The sequence below is a fragment of the Bombus vosnesenskii genome, unplaced genomic scaffold, assembly GCF_011952255.1.
Source record: "Bombus vosnesenskii isolate JDL3184/JDL3185 unplaced genomic scaffold, Bvos_JDL3184-5_v1.1 scf7180000013348, whole genome shotgun sequence".
Taxonomy (NCBI): Eukaryota; Metazoa; Arthropoda; class Insecta; order Hymenoptera; family Apidae; genus Bombus; species Bombus vosnesenskii.
The window spans coordinates 975,072-993,172 of NW_022882984.1; the positions used below are offsets into that span (position 1 = coordinate 975,072).

The window sequence follows — 18,101 nt, forward strand, 5'->3', positions numbered from 1 at the left end:
CGCGACGGTGATACCTTGGTAACGACGAACCCGGAAATTCTCTTTGTCGAGTAGCAGCGTCGAGGACGAGGGAAGCTCGTTCGCGTCAGCTTCGAACGCGCTCTTTGTTTCCAGAGGAGATTAGAATTTACTTGCAACGCGATTTCATCGAACGCGGTACGATAAATTCGCAGTTAAATCGTCGCTCGAGTGGAAGATTTTAGTTTTAGCTTCGGCGTGCAGCGAACGGCGCCGACTACGAGACTCGCGCGTAATTTCTCGCAACGTTTACCTCGACGGATCGGAGACGAGCAACGGCTAGTAAATTTAATTCGTAACGAGAGTATAATTCGCGAACATCGTACGGATTCGAATTTTGCCAAGCGCGTGGTCGAGCGGTACAAACGTGGTCGACGCGCGAGCGTCTAAACGCACGATCCCTCGGATCGACGAACTCGAGTCGCGAGAAAGCTCGCAAGCTCTTCGAACGTTCGTCGATGAACGGCGTACGCGAGACGAGCGTTAGGTTGTCCGGAAAGATTCTTTCGTTTCGTAAGACGACGATAGCCGAGGGCAACGATTTCTCTTTTATATCATATTTTATCGAATTACGCGTGCATTTCTATTACCGCGTTCGCGCGTAATTCGATAAACTGACATAAAACGAAAGACATTGCGCGTCTATTATTTCCTTACAGAACGAAAGAAACATTTCGGACAACCCGATACACGACGCTTGGTTATAATAACATCGTGGCGAGTGTTTGACGGTCGCAGCGCCGAATGTTCGAGTCTACGGGTACAGCGACGGAAAATCGAGAAAACGATCGGTCCTCGACGATGTCCTGGAACTTTGCAAGGAATACGCGTGTTCCGTGTACCCAGGTGGCAAAATTATGGCAAATAAGTAACGATCGAGCGGTTGTTCACTCTCGTCTCGCGTAATTTCTTCTCTTCGATTCGACGAACGAGCGACCACGGACCAGCAACGACGATATCGTCGAACGAGGTCGTGCGAAAGGAATTTTTATCGGAAAATTGTACGTCACGAATACGAAACAGCTCCGCGTGGACGTTATATCGCCGAACATGGACTCGGTTTTACGAGTTTTAATAGAAAACGCCTACGTCGATGACAGACTCGTAGATGAATTGCGTCAGTCGTCAGTTCCAAATTAAAAGTAGTATACCTTGAATAGTTTCTCGAAGGGAAATGCCAGGAACAATTTAACGGTATTGGTAGCCCAGAGCTTGGTATTCCTTTCACGGATTTCTACGGTGCGTGGGCGATCCAATTGGCCTAACTGCGTAAGGTGGTCCATCGCTGGCTTACGGCAAACGCTCGTTTTCTCTTCTTCGAGACTCGTAAACGTACATTTAGAAACGTCTTCGTTCCACTCTTCCGATCGTCGCGTTCAAATTCATCCGCGTGGATAATCGTTTTCGCGTATATTCGAAAATCGGATATAACGATCTGCGTTGTATCGTGGCAACGGATACTACGACGAGAAATTCCTAACGCGAATTTAACGCGCACGTGCCCCAGCGAAAGCTGCGTTCTCGTTTCACGAAAATTCCACGTCCGCTTTTTGCGTCAAAAGGAAGAAACGTTGTTAGCCGTCGCTCGTCTCGTGCTAGATGCGCGTTATTCGATTTTTACGCTCTGTAACGACGATTCTTGTTCGACGACGCGTTCGAGAAAATACCGCGCGTACTCGCGTTGTGCGATCTCGCGGGATCTTTTCAAACGTTTCGTTTATTCGATGGAATGCAAATTCGTTCTAACGTTCGTTCGAGCTGCCGACGTGTTTCTAAAAAGATCCAAAAAACGCGTAATCGACGCTTACCGTCCTTCGATGGTAACGCGTACGTTATGCGATTAACGATAGAACGGAAATTTAGATACAACTCGGCGACAACGTTGAAACGCAAGATACGATTCGCGAGAAGTAGACGTAGGCAAGAAACTACTTGAAAATTTCAGCGATTCTATGGACCGACGCGATGGATATTGGTACGGGAACGCGATACGAATAGAAGATAAGAAACATCAGGTTGATAAATATCGGAGCAGCGTTTTACACGTTTCTCGAAACGTTTGGATAATTCTCTCGAGTCGTAACGAGTTGATCGACGTGATTTAGGAGCTAGTCGAGAGTACGAAGCAGCCGGTGGTGGCCTACGTCCTACGCTATCGGCCAGCCATTCCACCGATATGGATTCGAATTTGCTGGCCATCGACCATCGAGGCAAAATCGATTCGCTATACGCTGTGCAAGTGCATAAACAAGTTTTCGACGTATGCCAGTCCGTAGTTATAATACCATCGAGGATACGTCCTTCGCGAGTTTGACTCGTGCACTCTTTTCGTCCGCGAACCGGTTCAAACGCACTATCTCTCGCCGTATCGCCGGATAATTAATCCACTGGAACTATAGCGCGATAATATCCGATAACAGAAGTTTCGTTTTCCTGCGTCTATCTTCTCGCATCTATTCGACGGTTGGCATTATCGCGAATCTAGCCTCTAACGAGCTTTTGACCGTTCGTTCTTAACGGCTAAATAAAGTTATCGCGAGCTTGGAAACGCTCGTCGAGGAAACGAAGTTTACGCGCGTAACGAACAACGGAATAACGACGATCGTCGACAGTCAGCTTTCGAAACTCCGACTCGTTCGAATCAACGAGTTTAACGAATAGCGTAGTATGGTGGACGAGCGACGTTGGGCGAATTATAAAGAAGCGGTTGCGGAAAATGTGCGTGGTGGGGCTAAGACAAAAGACGCGAGGCTGAGGCAAAAGACGAGGGGTTGCTAAGGGACAAAAACGAATTAACAGTCATTGCGAGTGGAGAAGTCGGAGAGTGCGAATTACGTTGTCGAGAGAGTTGCTAATTAACTATCCGGTTGTCTTAATCGCAATACGTTATTGCGATTAGTTCGTTTCCTGTCTAATCAACGTCTGTTTCGTCTATTTATCGCGAATAAACTAATTGTAGTAAAGATCCTACGATGCAATTGTTAACTTTATTTTTCAATTTATCGAGTCGATCGGCCTGCGTATGACGTTCGACTTTTCTAAAATATTACATCGTATTTGCGCGCTTTTCTCCGACAATGTCATTCGCGCGAGTCGTTCGCGTCGTTAGCCATTCTCTGTTCCATGAAGTTTATCTTGCCTTAATCGATGGAAAAAGCTTAACAACGCGAAACACCGTGAATGAGCATCGTGCCAGTCGACGCGTTGATTCACGTTCGCGTGAACGTCGTTCTCGCGATTGTCGTCGATAGAGAAACGCGAAAACGCTGTTACGATGATGCGTTGCTGTCTCGTGCGTCCAAGCCAGTTGGATATCGTGGAGGCGTATATTATATACCGCATAGGTTAAGCCACCCCGCCTACTTGCGCGTCGTGTCCCAATACCTGGCAGCAATATGTCAACAGCTACTTTCCACTCCGCTGGAGTATCCTGGCACCGAGCTTTATCCGCGACGCTCGTGGATCGACATTATGCCGGCTACTCGGCCATGGCGACAGCCCATGAGCATACAACGGCATACAACACGCTTGACAAGCTGCCATTTTAACGCGCGATCGCCGATTACGCAGGTTTAATACCGGCGCGAACAGAAAAGGGAAAAATCATTGCCGCCTCCAGCGCGTCCATTTATTATACTTCCTTGACACTTTGACGATGCCATTGATGACCTGAGCGCTTCAACTTGTTACAATTGTACAAATTGTATGAAAATTGACAGTTAGGGCATTTTGAATATAACCGATAAATGGAAGATACTTTGAAACGAAAAGTACCCCGTCGAACGATTAAACGTTTTTATTAGAACATCGATAAAAAAAAATGAGAAGAAATCTGGCATCTAACGGTGCACCGTGTTAAAACACTTGAAACGTAAATGTGGCTCGTCGATACAATCTGGACGATAGGCGGTCACCTTTTTCGTCCGATTCTTAGCAATTTTTCGTCCCAGCTGTTTAACATTCTTTTTATACCATGCTCTGCGAAATTTTCCTGCCAGATACGCTTGCCCTTCTTTCTTCCGCGTTTCGCGTCGCGATCTTTGTCGAATAAGTATATTTCACGGCTCTGGCGAATGGCACCGTGTAAGGTGCATAGCGAGTGCCATTCTAAAAACCGATATCTCGATTTTTGTTTTTGTCGCTCGTTTACGGAGTATCGTCGCGTTTGAAACTGACGTATTTGACGATAACTCTGAAGCTAATTTTATGTACCACTCGAGAGTTCTTCTATGTGGTGTAGAATACGCTATCGTTCGATCTGATAAATCTACGGCACATGTTCCTCTGTTGTGATCTACCACTATCATTGGTTTATCGCAAACATAATTTTTTTTACCTCTACCATTTCAGCCGAATGTTCCGTCGAAATCATAAAAATAATCCTAATACTGTTTGCTAACATCTTCTACGCGTTTCGACTGTATACTCTGCGCGTTTTGCATACGACGAAATATCGAGTGCGAATAGATCGTCGAAATAAACGAAGCCTCGTTACGATGTGTCGCTATCGACTGTTACCAAGGCGCCACGGTGGTCAGCCGTGACCACCAATAAGATAAACGGTCCATCGAGGAAGAACGTTGTCTTACATCTTCGATTTGTTATTATTTTTATATGCTTCGAATAATAAAAATACTCTCGTGGCGTCCTCGGCGAAACGAGTGATTTCGGCGTGGCAGTCAAAGTATTAACGCGTATCTACAACGATCAAATATTTATCAAATCGTCGGCGAGGTATCTATCGTTTTGTATCCTTCGTTTCGTTTATCATCGATGACGTGAAGGGGACGAGCCTGTTTCTTTACGAAAGACGATAAACGTTAACGCGTCGACGCGATAGGTCGACGCATATCCCATAACGTTCGAGTTTATACTTTTTCGATCGTGTCGTCTCAATAGTTTCTTTTTTGATTTGGAAGAATTTTACGATCGATTCTCATGGAGAATTACAAGTAAATTTTTCCGCTGTGGTACTATGTCGTGTTCAATAAGTGTTTGATTCGTGTGTTTGATTCTAGTTGAATCTAGTGCTTCGATCTAAAGGGTATTGTCTTTTTAATCTGTGCATCTGATCCGTCGTGTCAAGTAATTGGCTAACTAACGGGTTTTGGTGATTGTTAACTCTTGTGTTATATCTGTTACTGAATTCTTCTTCGACTGTAGGTATCTTAAGGTCGCGATGTATTGTTTCGTTGGTGACATACCAAGGTGCATCTATTAAGGATCCTAGAGTTTTTCATTGGAATCGTTGAAGAATTTCTATGTTGGAATTACTCGCCGTTCCCCATAGTTGGATCCCATAGGTCCAAACAGGTTTCAATGTCTCTATATAGCGTTATTTTACTCTGCACGCTTAAGTTGGAACGTCTGCCAATGAGCCAGTAGAATTTGTCTAAATAGTTGAAGATTTGTTTAGTGTATGAAGTTTTATCTGTACTCTTTTCTGTCGTTCTGTAAAATTTGATAACGTGGGTCGTGGATGATCGCCGTGGCAGTCGCGACGCGTTACGTGAACGAAGAAACGATTTTCAAAGTTTTGTAACAAGTTACGTCGCTTTTGATAGAACGTAATTAAACAATTTCGCAGCAGCTTACGTTACTCTCGTTTGATCTCGTTTCTTTTGAAACGAAACCGAATAATTTCGTATCGAATGTTGGTTCTTTGGGTTCGATCAGGGGCTCGTTTCGGGAAAAAAGTCTTTCCAATTTAACGACCACTGAATCGTTGCAAGTTTCTGATCGCTAGAAATAAGTTTCAGCGGCTCTGCGAACGAAACTTTGACACAAGGGATGGTTTCTTCGCCAAGCAATAAATTTTAATACACGAGTGGAATATCAGCATCGTTTTTAATTGAGAAAAAACAATTCTCCGCCAATAAATTGTCACCGTATAGTCGGTATTTGAATATCAGAAGCGTGTTACCGTATTCTCCTACGCCTTCTATTCAAAGTCAGTAGGTGGCTGCTGTTTTTGAATATCGAGCTTAAAAAATGTGGTAATAGGTATATTTATAAAATATACTTTGCGTAATATGCAAAGAAAGAATTTGTGCTCCGATTCTGTCTCGCTGATATCGTCAAAAGCACGTAACGAAAACCGTAAACGCATGCTCTCACCGGTTGTGCAATTTCTACAACACGTAGGCAACGTGTTAAACTCGATCGCGATATAACCGACGCGATAGAGGACGTTTATACGTTTCTTGGCTTCGATGTACCGCAATACCATCGGTGTAAACATCTTCCGCTAAATTCCGCTTACAAAAGTTTTCCTTAGACATAAATCCGTGCTATACGTTTATCGTCTTCGAAACAATAAACACACGGTTATGCGTCGCGAGCAACGTTATAGACTACAATATCACCTTCGATGTAAGCCTTTGTTCTTTCTTTTTATCGAAAGAAAACGTACAATTTGATTCAACGCAAAGTTCACGGACTCTTCGATTCCACAATTTCAATGCGTAATCGTAACGTACTCGTAGCATATAACGTACCATAGTCGTGAGTGATGGCGACGACGACAACAGTGCGTCAACGAGTACGGTTATGGCGATATTCTTACATTTTTAAATAAAATTGTTGACAATTGTGGATCTTAATTGCCGAAATAGAAGTAAAGAAACACTAAGGTTACACTTAGAATTCATATTAAAATAATTTTAGATTTATTTCAGCACTCTCTTTGTCTCACCATCTTCCATACCACACTACCAACGTAACAGTTACGTTATTCCCTTTTTCGAGACGCCATGCACACGCATACTTCCGCACACTCATATTCACATACGTGTGTCACTACTACGCGGCCGATCTAGTCTAGCGCACGAAATTATACGTATCTCGATAAAAATATTATTAGGTTAATAAATTAGAACAGCGTGAAAGATAGAGCGCGGAACAAGACGTATCGAATTTACGTTTCCAAGTACAACGCTTCTTGCAACGTTCGTACGCAACGTTCGACAAAGTTTGAGTACGTCACTGGTATTTCACGTTATGGTATTAGGTCGTCCAAAAAGTTTCGTTCGTTTTATAAGGAAATAATGGATGCACGATATTTTCCCTTTTATATTATTTTATCGAATTGCGTACGATCCATTTTGTTCTATCAAGATAAAGATCACAACGTTCGATAGGTTAGGTGTGAAATGAAAATCTGTGAAATGACGCGGTGTTTATCTCAACGGAACAAAATGGATCGTACGTAATTCGACAAAATAATATAAAAGAAAAAAACGTTACGCGTCTATTATTTCCTCGTAAAACGAAAGAAACTTTTCGGATAACCTAATACTTTACTATCGCGAACCGAAGCGACGCGTTTTACATCTCCTGTCTCGTCTCTGTTTTCGTGTTTTCCAAGATCACCTTAGACATATTTGTGTATACGTACGTGACACAGAAGAGGAAAAGAACTCGGATGGCGATTCCTAATTTTACTATTCCATTGACCCGCCATTGCGTCATCGTTGTAGGATTTACGCACTGATCGATCGAATCCAAATATTCGCGTCGTTTTATATCTTTCGTACGATTACGAGAATTTGCTACCCGATGAAAGAACGCTTCGTTGAAAAATCCAAGTTCGCGACAGTATCTTTTCTAGTTACTGTACTTGACGACTCGAGGGTCGAGAAAATGGTATTGAAATGCTTTCGTAAGTAGCACCGTGACTCGGGCTAAATTCCGCGTCAGCGTTTGTTAGTCGTTCGATACAAGACGATTTGGACGACGAAATCGCGAACCAAGAATCGAATTTCCGATACGCGACGGTTATCGGATCTGCTCGTTCGTGCGCTAACATATTTGACAGTCGGGACAAACGCGATCCTCTCTGTCGACTAAACGATGCAACGCGCGACGTGTGTTCGCGAACACGCGATAACGGAACGAGTAATAAATCGCGCAAGTTAGCGGATAAACGTGGACGAAAGAAGATGGCGCGTCGCATCGCGTCGTATCGTTCGGTGCCACTGTGTGGGAAACTCGAGATGTCGAACACCGGTGGGGTGTTCGAAGCTCGTTAACCCGCGAGATAGCGCGTTATGTCGGATTACGCTGTTTCTTGGTCGTTACGCGTTCTCGAACAGCGAATCTGGCCGTGGAATGTTCGCTTTCGCCGCGAATATTAATTTTTTTACGAACGTTGATTCTTAACGATTCTTAAGGCGGATGCAATCGCTTTGGACTTTCGAATCGCTCGTTTCTCGATCGGTTACTTCCGGCGCGCGATCTATTAGGTTGTTCGAAACGTTTCCTTCGTTTTATAAGGAAATAATAGACGCACGATGTTTTTTGTTTTATGTTAGTTTATTAAATTATGCACGAACGTAATAATAGAAATAGAACGAAATGGAACACGCCTAATTCGATAAAATAATATAAAGCAGAAATTGTCGTTCGTCTATTATCGCCTTATGAAACGAAAGAAGCTTTTCGGACAACCTAATATCTTTCCCTTCCTTTTGCTTCCTCGTACTTTTCGCGATTTAAGGGAAATTCGCTATACACCGTCCACCGTGCATTTTTCCAAGCAAGGAAGACTAATATTCGTCGCTTGAAAAATAAAGAAGCGTAAAAATTATTTAAATGGTCAATTATATTTTGTTTAACGATTTCAAATATCGTTTATACGAAACATCGAATTAAAAGTATATGTTAAAAGTATAAAAATATACGAGTAAAATTAAAAACATTAAAAACGACTAAAGATAAATAACACGACTCGAACGTGAAATTAAAAATTCATAATGAGTTTTAATATTTTTTTTACAGCGTTCCATCATAACTTTATTTAGTCATAACTGATGGTGCAACTTTTGAATTAATTTTAACACCACCAAATTGGTGTATTTTATTATACACTGTACTTTATAAAAGCAGAAAAAGCGTCGCAATTAATTAGCAACAATTCCAGGTAAACAATAACTGATAACAACAACGAAAAAAAAAGAAAAAAGAATACGCCTTGCTAAAGTCAAAAAGGGAGATCTGCCCGTTCGATCGGCTAAGCGTTAAGTTACGATTCGTGTTTGCTCTCGAAGGTAGAATATCGCCGCGCTGGATTCTTGGCTACACCAGCTGTTCATCATCGAAGAATTCGTACGAAAAATTAGAAACGCGTGGCGTGCCTTCGCTGCCACTTGTTGCTCGTGTACTACGAACGAGTATGCGATTCGTTTTAACGTTGGCCGGTGGAATGTTGGAGGAAAATCGCGATACGGTTTATCAGCGCTGCTCAGCGATGGAAATCGAAGTATAGGGATAGTTTGAATAATATAGTATCGCGCGATAATACGGGTTATAAAAGGCTGGAGCTCGTAGAAAGATAAAGGAAGAAAGAAAAATAAGATCAGATACGCGCGTTACGTGGTAACGCACGATAGAAAAAAAAAAGTTCTAACGAGCAGTACGTGTTTTTAAAAATTATTATGCAACGTATCGTCTGTTGGGTGTCGAAAGAACGAATTAACATCGACCAACGCGCAATCAACATCGGAAATCCGTAGTCGGGAAAGCAATATTTATCGTTGGAATTTAAAGGTTGCTTGAACAAGGGATCGGATGCTTTTGTACGTACAATTTCCTGGCAACGGCGATTCCTCCGTATTAATTCGATCATGGCTATCTTTTTACTTAGCCAGAGTTTCAGCAACATTAACTCGAAGATTTACGTTGGCATTTCCTCTTGCGCTCTGGCTGCTGCTTTCTTCGAAACTTTGCTACATTCGACGACTCGTTACTCGTGCATACGTAACCGCGCTACATTTCTGCCAGTTGAACGGATAATTGCGGTCGGCCGTGTCCAGCTTAAAGGCATATCGTTGCGTCGCAACGTATTTCTTGCGACATTAGTTGCAAGGGTAAACTCGCAGGTATTAGCGTACATGGGGCGAACAGACGAGGTAAGTGAGCAGGTACAGTGGTTTCTATGACGAGCGCAACTTGGCATTCCTAACGGACAAGGAGGGGAAAAGTGACGCGTTTCGTTGGTCGCACCGTCCGAAGAATTTGAAAACATAAAATCCAAGCGGATGATTAAGACTAGAACTACCGATAGTTAACGCGAAACTATTTCTACCAAGACCAGTGAAAATGACTTTAAAAAATACGTAATAATAGAATGTTTTTATATTTATCGATTTATTACTTTCTTACAGAAGCAATTCCATGTTACGTAGTACATTTTTGGTATTAATAATCCATCTGTGACCATGATCGACCTAAACGATGGTTGATATATTTACACAGGGTGGTTGGTAACTGGTGGTACAAGCGGAAAGGGGGTGATTCTACGCGAAAAAAGAAGTCGAAAATATAGAATAAAATTTTTGTTTTTTATTTTTCCATCGAGACGACGATCTACAGTGAGATCCGTTATAACGAGACGCGATAAAGTGCAGGCGTACCGAGCGAAAATTCAAAGTCGATTTTCTCGAAAACAAAGCCTCGAACGAAAAATTTGTATTCTATATTTCCGACTTCTTTTTTCGCGTACAATCACCCCTTTCCGCTTGTACCACCAGTTACCAACCACCCTGTAGAATTGTAGAACCAGTCATTTTCACTGGTGTGGTATTTCTAGCGTTAGCATCTAGCGATGTAGCGATCGATCCGAAATTTTCCTGATAACTGATATCGTCGTATCGAAGGATACGCGGTAAAAATTTGAAAAACGCGTGGCAAGTTGTAGAAAACGAGAAAATTGGTTAATCAGGGTTCGATAAACGGATCGCAACACCCTTTTACACTTCAACGACGAGTGCCAGTCATTTTGACCGGTATTTTTATTTTTTTTTTTTTTACAAAGGAGTTTATCGAGCCCAGAAAATACAGATTTTTCAAGTGCATTATTCACAATAAACATGAATTTTTGTATTTGGTATGTTAGGCAAAGGTACCGATACGCGGCGGTACGACGTAGCCATGCTGTATTTTGACCGGTATTGGTATAAGTAGCTTTGATGCAAAATTATTTCCAGCTTGAATACATAAAAAACGAAAAAAATTCGTTATATTATTATAACGTAGGAATTTTAAAATAAAATTGTAAAACCAGTCGATTCGACTGGTGTGATAGTTGCAGTGTTAAAGAGATGGTTGTACACGTCGTTACATGTAACGTGTTCTTCAGTCTCGTTGTCTCGCTCTTTCTGTTCGAACCTGTATCGACGTATACAGCTATACAAAATTGTACCAACCGGGGCCATGTTTTGACGTTCGATGGAGCACGTTCGATCGTTTTAGTTTCGCGCGGTAAATTAGCGAAAACGACAATTTTTTATTTCGTCGTATTCGGATATTTTGAAAACGTTCGTTGAAAGTTCGATCGAGTTCGTATACGAAGAATACCACGAAGGTGTATGATAACGTGTTAAGCCAAAGAGAATTCGATTTCCACTTAAACGCAATTCATTACGATCGATTTATCTTCGTTTGTTCGATATTTCCAAGATGGCTTTGTTACCTGTCGCTAGTGTACGATCTTTACTACAATTAATTTATTTACAACAAATTGATTAGACGTCGATTAAACAGGAAACGATGATCGTTTAACCTGAATTGATCTCGCAATAACGTATCGTAATTAAGACAACTAGATCGTTAATTAGCAACTCTCGTCACCGCACATCCAACGCTCTCTCGACAACACTAGGCGACACTCTCTCGCTGACTTCTCGATTCACATTCTCTGGCTTCTCAACTTACGCTCTTTCGCTTCTCAACTAGCACTGACTAGTAATTCGTCTTTGTCCTTTAGCGTCCCTTTACCTTTTGTCTTAGCCCCACCACGTACGTGTTTCGCAACCGCTCATGGCCAGGGTCACGTACGCCTTTTCCACGAAACTACTCGATCGAAGAACCGACGATACGTTGTTGGGCCTGTCGGCATATCGGCTTTCTCGCGACATTGTTTATGGTTCGGTCGATATCTCTCAGGCCATTTGTCCACGCTACTGCGATAATTTATTATAATCGATTTATTCTCGTTCGTTCGATGTTTGCGAGATCACTTATAGCTATCTGTCGCTAGCTTATTCGTTATTACGGAGAAAAGTGACCGCTCTTTCTACCGAGAACCGTCTCACCGTTGTTTATTGGGACCCGTTCTTGGCTTACGAGTTGTTTAAAAATGTCTCGATTCTTGGATATCTATTGTTAGCTTATCCGTTATTACACACCGGGACTGACTGGTTTCCACTCGAGCTCTGTAACGGTTCTGTCGTTGCATAATCGAATATATTTCTAAATTTGGAAATTGCTCGAAACGTACCGAGATTCCACGACGTTTGTCGCCGATCGGTTTACCCATCCACGTTCCAAAGAAGCTTTCGTCGACGTTCGAATATATCGAGTTTTTCCTTATCTCGAACGAATCGAACGCGTTGCGTGACAAGAAAGACGGACGTTGGCGCGTTAACGGAAGACGATTTACGAGTATCGTCGATTCCGAGGACGAAAGGAAGAATTCCGAGGGTTCTCTTATACTTGAAAAATCCGTAATTATCGCTAGCGATACGTATCGAGATTTTCTATTTTCCGATCTTCGTGCAAGAAACGAGAATTTTTCCTTCGAAACGAATTCTCGTTTCTAAGAATATTTTTAAACGAGATGTTTCACAGGCTATTTTCCAAGACGTATCGCAGTCATTCGACGTAGGAGACATAGAAATATTTTTAAACGGCGGAAAACAAACTACTCGCGAAACATCGAATGAGATATTATTCCTATTATACCGTGTTATTTCGGTTTTATAAGCGGTAATGGTATAAGGTTTCCAGATATATACGAGTTTTCGGTGCTCTACTATTTTCGATTCGCGTCCGTTTCGTAAACAGCCCGACCTCACATAGGCAAAACGGTGTGTCTCGGACGGTTAGCGTGGCTGATCTGTTGGCAGCACTCAGGATGCTCGATTTTTTGCTCTCATTTATCCGGTTGTTGCACAGCCACCGCGCGACCATGTAATTTTCTGGTCAAGCCAACAAACGGTTACAATGTTCTCTGCTATTTGTAGATTAACTTGTTTGCGCGTAAGGAATTCGAGTAAATACTCGACTTACTTTCGCTTCTTCATACCGTGACGTTAACTTTTATTAATCGAGCGTTCAATTAGCCTGCCGATTGTTGCTCGCGTTTTCTACTCTACGATTATTATTATTCCATTATTTCACTCTACGATTACCACCAACGAGTTGCGCGAATTTCGTATTTTGCCGCGATAGATGAAAATACGCTACGGCGTATAATGCAAAATATCGGATGCTGCGTCTAAATTTTTTAATTAATTTTTAGTTCGTCCAGCCTATCTTATTTTTGAATAATTGCAAAGGATTCGGCAAAATCGAATGTCAGTGGCATTGAACGCGTTGAAAGATCGACTGTCGTTACGATGGATCGATCGATCGATCGATCGACGTGTTTCGAAGCACCTTGCGTCAACGAATTACGCGAGAGTGGAGCGTGGAACGCGGCGAGAAAAGGAGGAAAGAGGGGAAAAAGAAAGGAGACGAGAGACGTGGAAAAAGAAGATCCTGGTTGCACTCGGCTCGATTCTTCCCTGCTGGTTCACGGGGTTAAATATACCCTCGTGTTTGCATCATACGCGTTCGCGAAACCGAACAACCGAGAGGAGAGGGGGAAGGGATAGCGCGTTAAGGTAGAGACGAGAAGGTAATATTATACGCATATAGGAAAAGACGGGAGAGCAGGTAACGTGGAAAAATAAATAAACGAACGCGAGGAAAAATAAATAGGGGAAAAGGAAACGGGGTGAATTCGCGGATATCGAATATCACGAATATATGCAGAGGCAAGGAAATTGTTAACTGCGAAAAGATGGGACGATCGCGTTTTGAATCGACGAAACCTATCGTTTTCCTCGACCAACGGTTGGAAACGTTTTCGAAGAAACGCGACTGCTTCGTCGCGCGTAAAACGACGCCGTTTTCAAACGCCGCTGCTTCTGTAATTAAAGATCGGCGAAATTGGAACGACTAAAAACGTTGTTGGGAAATACAAAGACAAAGTGGATAGATCGGACGAGGAAGGTTTATCGAACGTAATACGACCGAACGAGGTACGCGCAGCGACACGGCGATGAAATAGAAAAAGAAGTAGAAACAGAGAAGTAAAGAAGCGAAGAAAAGAACAGACGCGAACGAAGCACGCGATGAGCGAGAGAGAGAGAGAGAGAGAGAGAGAGATGGAAGGCTAGAGAGGTTGAGAAACGAAGAGAGACAGCGAGGAGAAGGTTCGGAGACGTCTGCTATTACGGAGCACCTCCGTGGTCACGGCGCACAGCCCGATATGGAGCAATCTCAGATTTCCATCCGCCCAAATCAAGAATATACGCCCTCGCCTCCGCTCTCGCTCTCTTCTTCCTCTAAGGGGGATCTCTGCTCGTCTTCTTTGCCACCGCCATCGTCTCTGTATTCCTCTCGCTACCTCTCCCTCTTTTCTTCCTCAGGCGGAGGTGGAGGCGCTGCTCGGGGTTGGTGCTTGGCCGTTGGTGCTGGTAACAGTGCCAAAACTGCCTCAAAACGGACTGCTCCGTTTTGTCGTCCTCCTCTTTCTCTCCCCTTTTCGGCTCTCTCTCCTCTCCTTTCCTCCTTCCCTATCTTCTTCTTCTACTCCTCTCTTCGATCTCTCTTTGTTTCTCTTCTTCTTCTTCTTCTTCTTCTTCAGCCTCTTCTTCTTCTTCTTCTGCTGCTGCTGCTTCTTCTTCTTATTCCTCTGCCTCTTCTTATTCCGCTTCTTCTTCTTCTTTTCTCTGTCTAGTCGTTCGCGCGTGTTCCTTCCCTCTTCGCGTATCGCTGGTCCCGTGCTCGTCCACGGATAACCTAACTCATCGCAGACACGTGCCCTCTATCCGCCTTCTTGCACCTTCCTTCTTTCGATTACCGTCTCCGTTCTCGGCATCCAGTTGGTCGGCGATACGATCGACCACGCTTTCCCCGTTTTTCCAGCGTGTCCGTGGCTGCGCCGAACTCGCGAACGCCACACGACCCGGTCGAGACAACAAGTGTCCGGAGCGAGGATCGCGCGATTCGAGTTCATCGCACCGCGACCATCGTGTCGCCACGTTCTCGTTATCGTTCGTCGTCCTATCCGCGTTCGCCGTTGATCGCGATCGCGCCAGTGATTTTCTACGAAATCACCACCAGCCCAGCGAAGATTCCTCGGACGGAGGTTTCCGGTGGAGTCGGAGCACGAGCTTCAACGACGAATGTTGGTGGTCCGTGGAACAGGATTTACCGGGAACCACGATCCTTCGGCAACGACCGTTCATGTTGCCAGAAAGCAAGTTTCCCGTCACAGGTACCTCGACAGCAACGGCCACGTTCGCGTTTCACCGGATTCCCTTTGATATTTCCACGACCACGCGGCACGACGACCCTGCGCGTAGGCGTGTAGCAGCGACACGGTAGCGTAATCGGGCCAGTGGATCACGGTCCGTCGAAATTGTTCGATTTCGCTCTTCCTGCAGCATCCTGTCGCGCCTCGAAGTTTCCACATCAACGACAGGTTTGTCGTCGCGTACGTCGTAACGCGAGTTTCGCCTTTAAATCGTCGTGGAGCGTCGTTCCGGGTGAAACGCGATTTTCCACCGCAACGATGCTGACCTACGAGACAATCGGAGCAGGGAAAAGGTTTTTCGCGGTCCCTTGGTCGCCACCGCGTCGCCTTGACATATTCCTCCACGTTACAGCCGACTTATCGTTTTTAACCTACTTGCGTCCTTGCCAATTAGAGAGCAAACGCATGCTCGACCGCGTGCGAGTACTCGCCACGAATCGTTGTCCACTTGTTGCCCGTGTGATCGCGTACGCTCGTCGCGTGTCACGGGTAATGCGAAAAAATCAGCCTCGTCGGTAGCCGTGTCGTCGCCTCTGACATTTGCGTCGCGATCGTCGCGCGATTCGACTGTCCACGCGTTGCGGAAAACTGCGATCGGTTAATCGTCAAAAGTCACCGACGTTCCTATCGGTCTAACGCGATTCCACGTGGCCGGATATCTAAACGTCGTTGAAATATCACGACGAACGATATATCGTGCGTTTCCGTTCGAACAGTTGGTTGCTGGCGATTTACACCGACGCTACGCACGCTTGTACGTGCTACGATGCGGCATAGACGCGCGTTGCCGAACATGGATTGGGGGATTTTGCGGTAATTTCGCCTGGGAAATGGTACTATGGAAAATTTGGCGCGCGGTGGAACGATGTTCCGTGTGAAACGAGCGTAACCGGCGCGTCGTAGCGTGGCGAGTTAGTTAGCGCGAGCATAAATGGATACCGAAGTTAGGGAGCAGAAGGCAGAGGCGAGGAAACATCGGCGTATATCAGCGACCGGGCAAACGAAAGTGTCTCAACCGGCTTAGTCGTAAAGATACACCGCACAGCGGGCCCGTCATCCATAATCCCAAATATGGAGTGAGAAATTTGAGAGAACCGAAAATAGTGGCGCTACGCCAACCGCTAAAAATAGCCAAAAAATAAATTGTAGTTACGCGGCCGCCTGCATCATTCTATAACTGGTCTTCAATGAATCGGGCCACCTCCCGCACACGCCGTTATTAATACACCATCACACAGACACGCCGGTCGGTAAGCTCCCGTTGCTCCCGTTTTTGGCCTGCGTTTTAGCGCGGTAAATCGCTCGAAAGCCGAATCTAGGGATCGTTTTACCGAGACCGACCGTACACGATACGACGTTGCCATCGAATTTTACGTTTCGTAGGTGCGTGCACGACTGGAGCGACGTTTGGTCGTCGTCGACGTCGGTCGACACCTAGGTGGAGGCGCAACTTTGCTTCGAACGATCTAGCTAGCGCGACGCTCTCCGTGCCGTTTAATTTTAAATGACACGTGTCCGGGGTTATTAGAACTTTTGCCGCACGTGCCGCGAACGAATTAACCGCGTTTCGCTACGTTTTCGGTGCTGCGATTAGCTGCGGTCGATCGATATCGTTTCAGCTTGACTGTACGGTGCTCGAACGTTCGCTTTGCTTTCGAAACGTCGTTGCCAGAATAGCTTTTATCCCTTTAAATCGACGGAGAAACATCGTTCTACGTTACACCGTATCGCGATCACGGTATTTAGATCAAGTTTAGAAAACGTTCGCCAAAATTTGCATCGATATCGCGCGCCTACCAAGCGCTTACCGCTTGGCGATCCATCAAAGACGCGCGACGCGATCCACGTTTTCGCGTCGATAAGAAACGAACAGCGTGAAAACGCTGCTACTTAGACGAATTGACCGACGTTCGTGGTCTTTGTCCATGGAAACTTTTCGACTCTCGACGAACGAACGTTTTACAAGCGCGTGGCAAACGATCGACGACAAAGATACGTACAAAGACGAAACGGCGGATTGAAAATCTTTGATTGGAATCGGTCGTCGCTCGCCATGATTCGACCACGACTACACCGATGTCTGGGAACGAAGATGGTATAGGAAGGTAAGGCGTGAAACCCGATCGACTAAGGCCAAGTACGGAGCAAGAGTCGCGGGTGTTGGGTAGAACCGTACGCGTGTCTGTTTCTATTTTCGAGCAGGAATATTTTTATCCTACGGTGCTGCAAAGTCAGTATGTACAATACGCTTCTTCATCTCTGCGATTCCACACGCCGGCCTCTCCATTCTTTCTCTTTTTCTGCTTCTCGTTTCCGCTCTTGTCTACGAGCTAGTCGCGTCCCTTTTTCCCTCGTATCGTTCAGTCGCCACACCTTTTTCCTCCTCTCGTCGACCGTCCTTTTTGGATCCGGTAGCTCAGACACGCGTCTCATTCTCCTTGGCTCTTCGCATGTATCAGGTTGTCCGAAAACTTTCTTTCGTTTTACGAGGAAATAATACACGTTTTTCGTTTTATATTATTTCGTTCAATCACGCGCGATCCTTTTCTGTTCTCTCGAGGTAAACACCGCGACATCTCACAGACTTGGTTTCGCGTTTGTACGAAGGTGCGCTGTTGTGAAAAACACGTTCGAGGAAGAAAGACACTTTCCGGACAACCTAATATACAGGGTGGTTTGTAACTGATGGTACAAGCGGAAGGGGGGGGGGGTGATTCTA

The 18,101-nt window shown here is 44.6% G+C and overlaps 1 protein-coding gene across 5 annotated transcripts in view; it reads left to right on the plus strand.

Moving 5' to 3' along the window:
- LOC117236278 overlaps window positions 1-18,101 on the plus strand; it is a 65,220-nt gene that overhangs the window by 34,413 nt on the left and 12,706 nt on the right. The window contains exon 1 of one of the 5 annotated variants that reach the window (XM_033499088.1): window positions 9,810-9,926. The exons of 1 other annotated variant lie outside the window; for it this stretch is intronic. Coding sequence is in view for 1 of the 4 variants with exons in the window: in XM_033499084.1 (XP_033354975.1) it covers window positions 15,313-15,343 (31 nt within the window). In the remaining 3 variants the exon portion in view is untranslated. 3 more of the 5 variants (XM_033499084.1, XM_033499086.1, XM_033499087.1) reach the window with 3 other exon arrangements.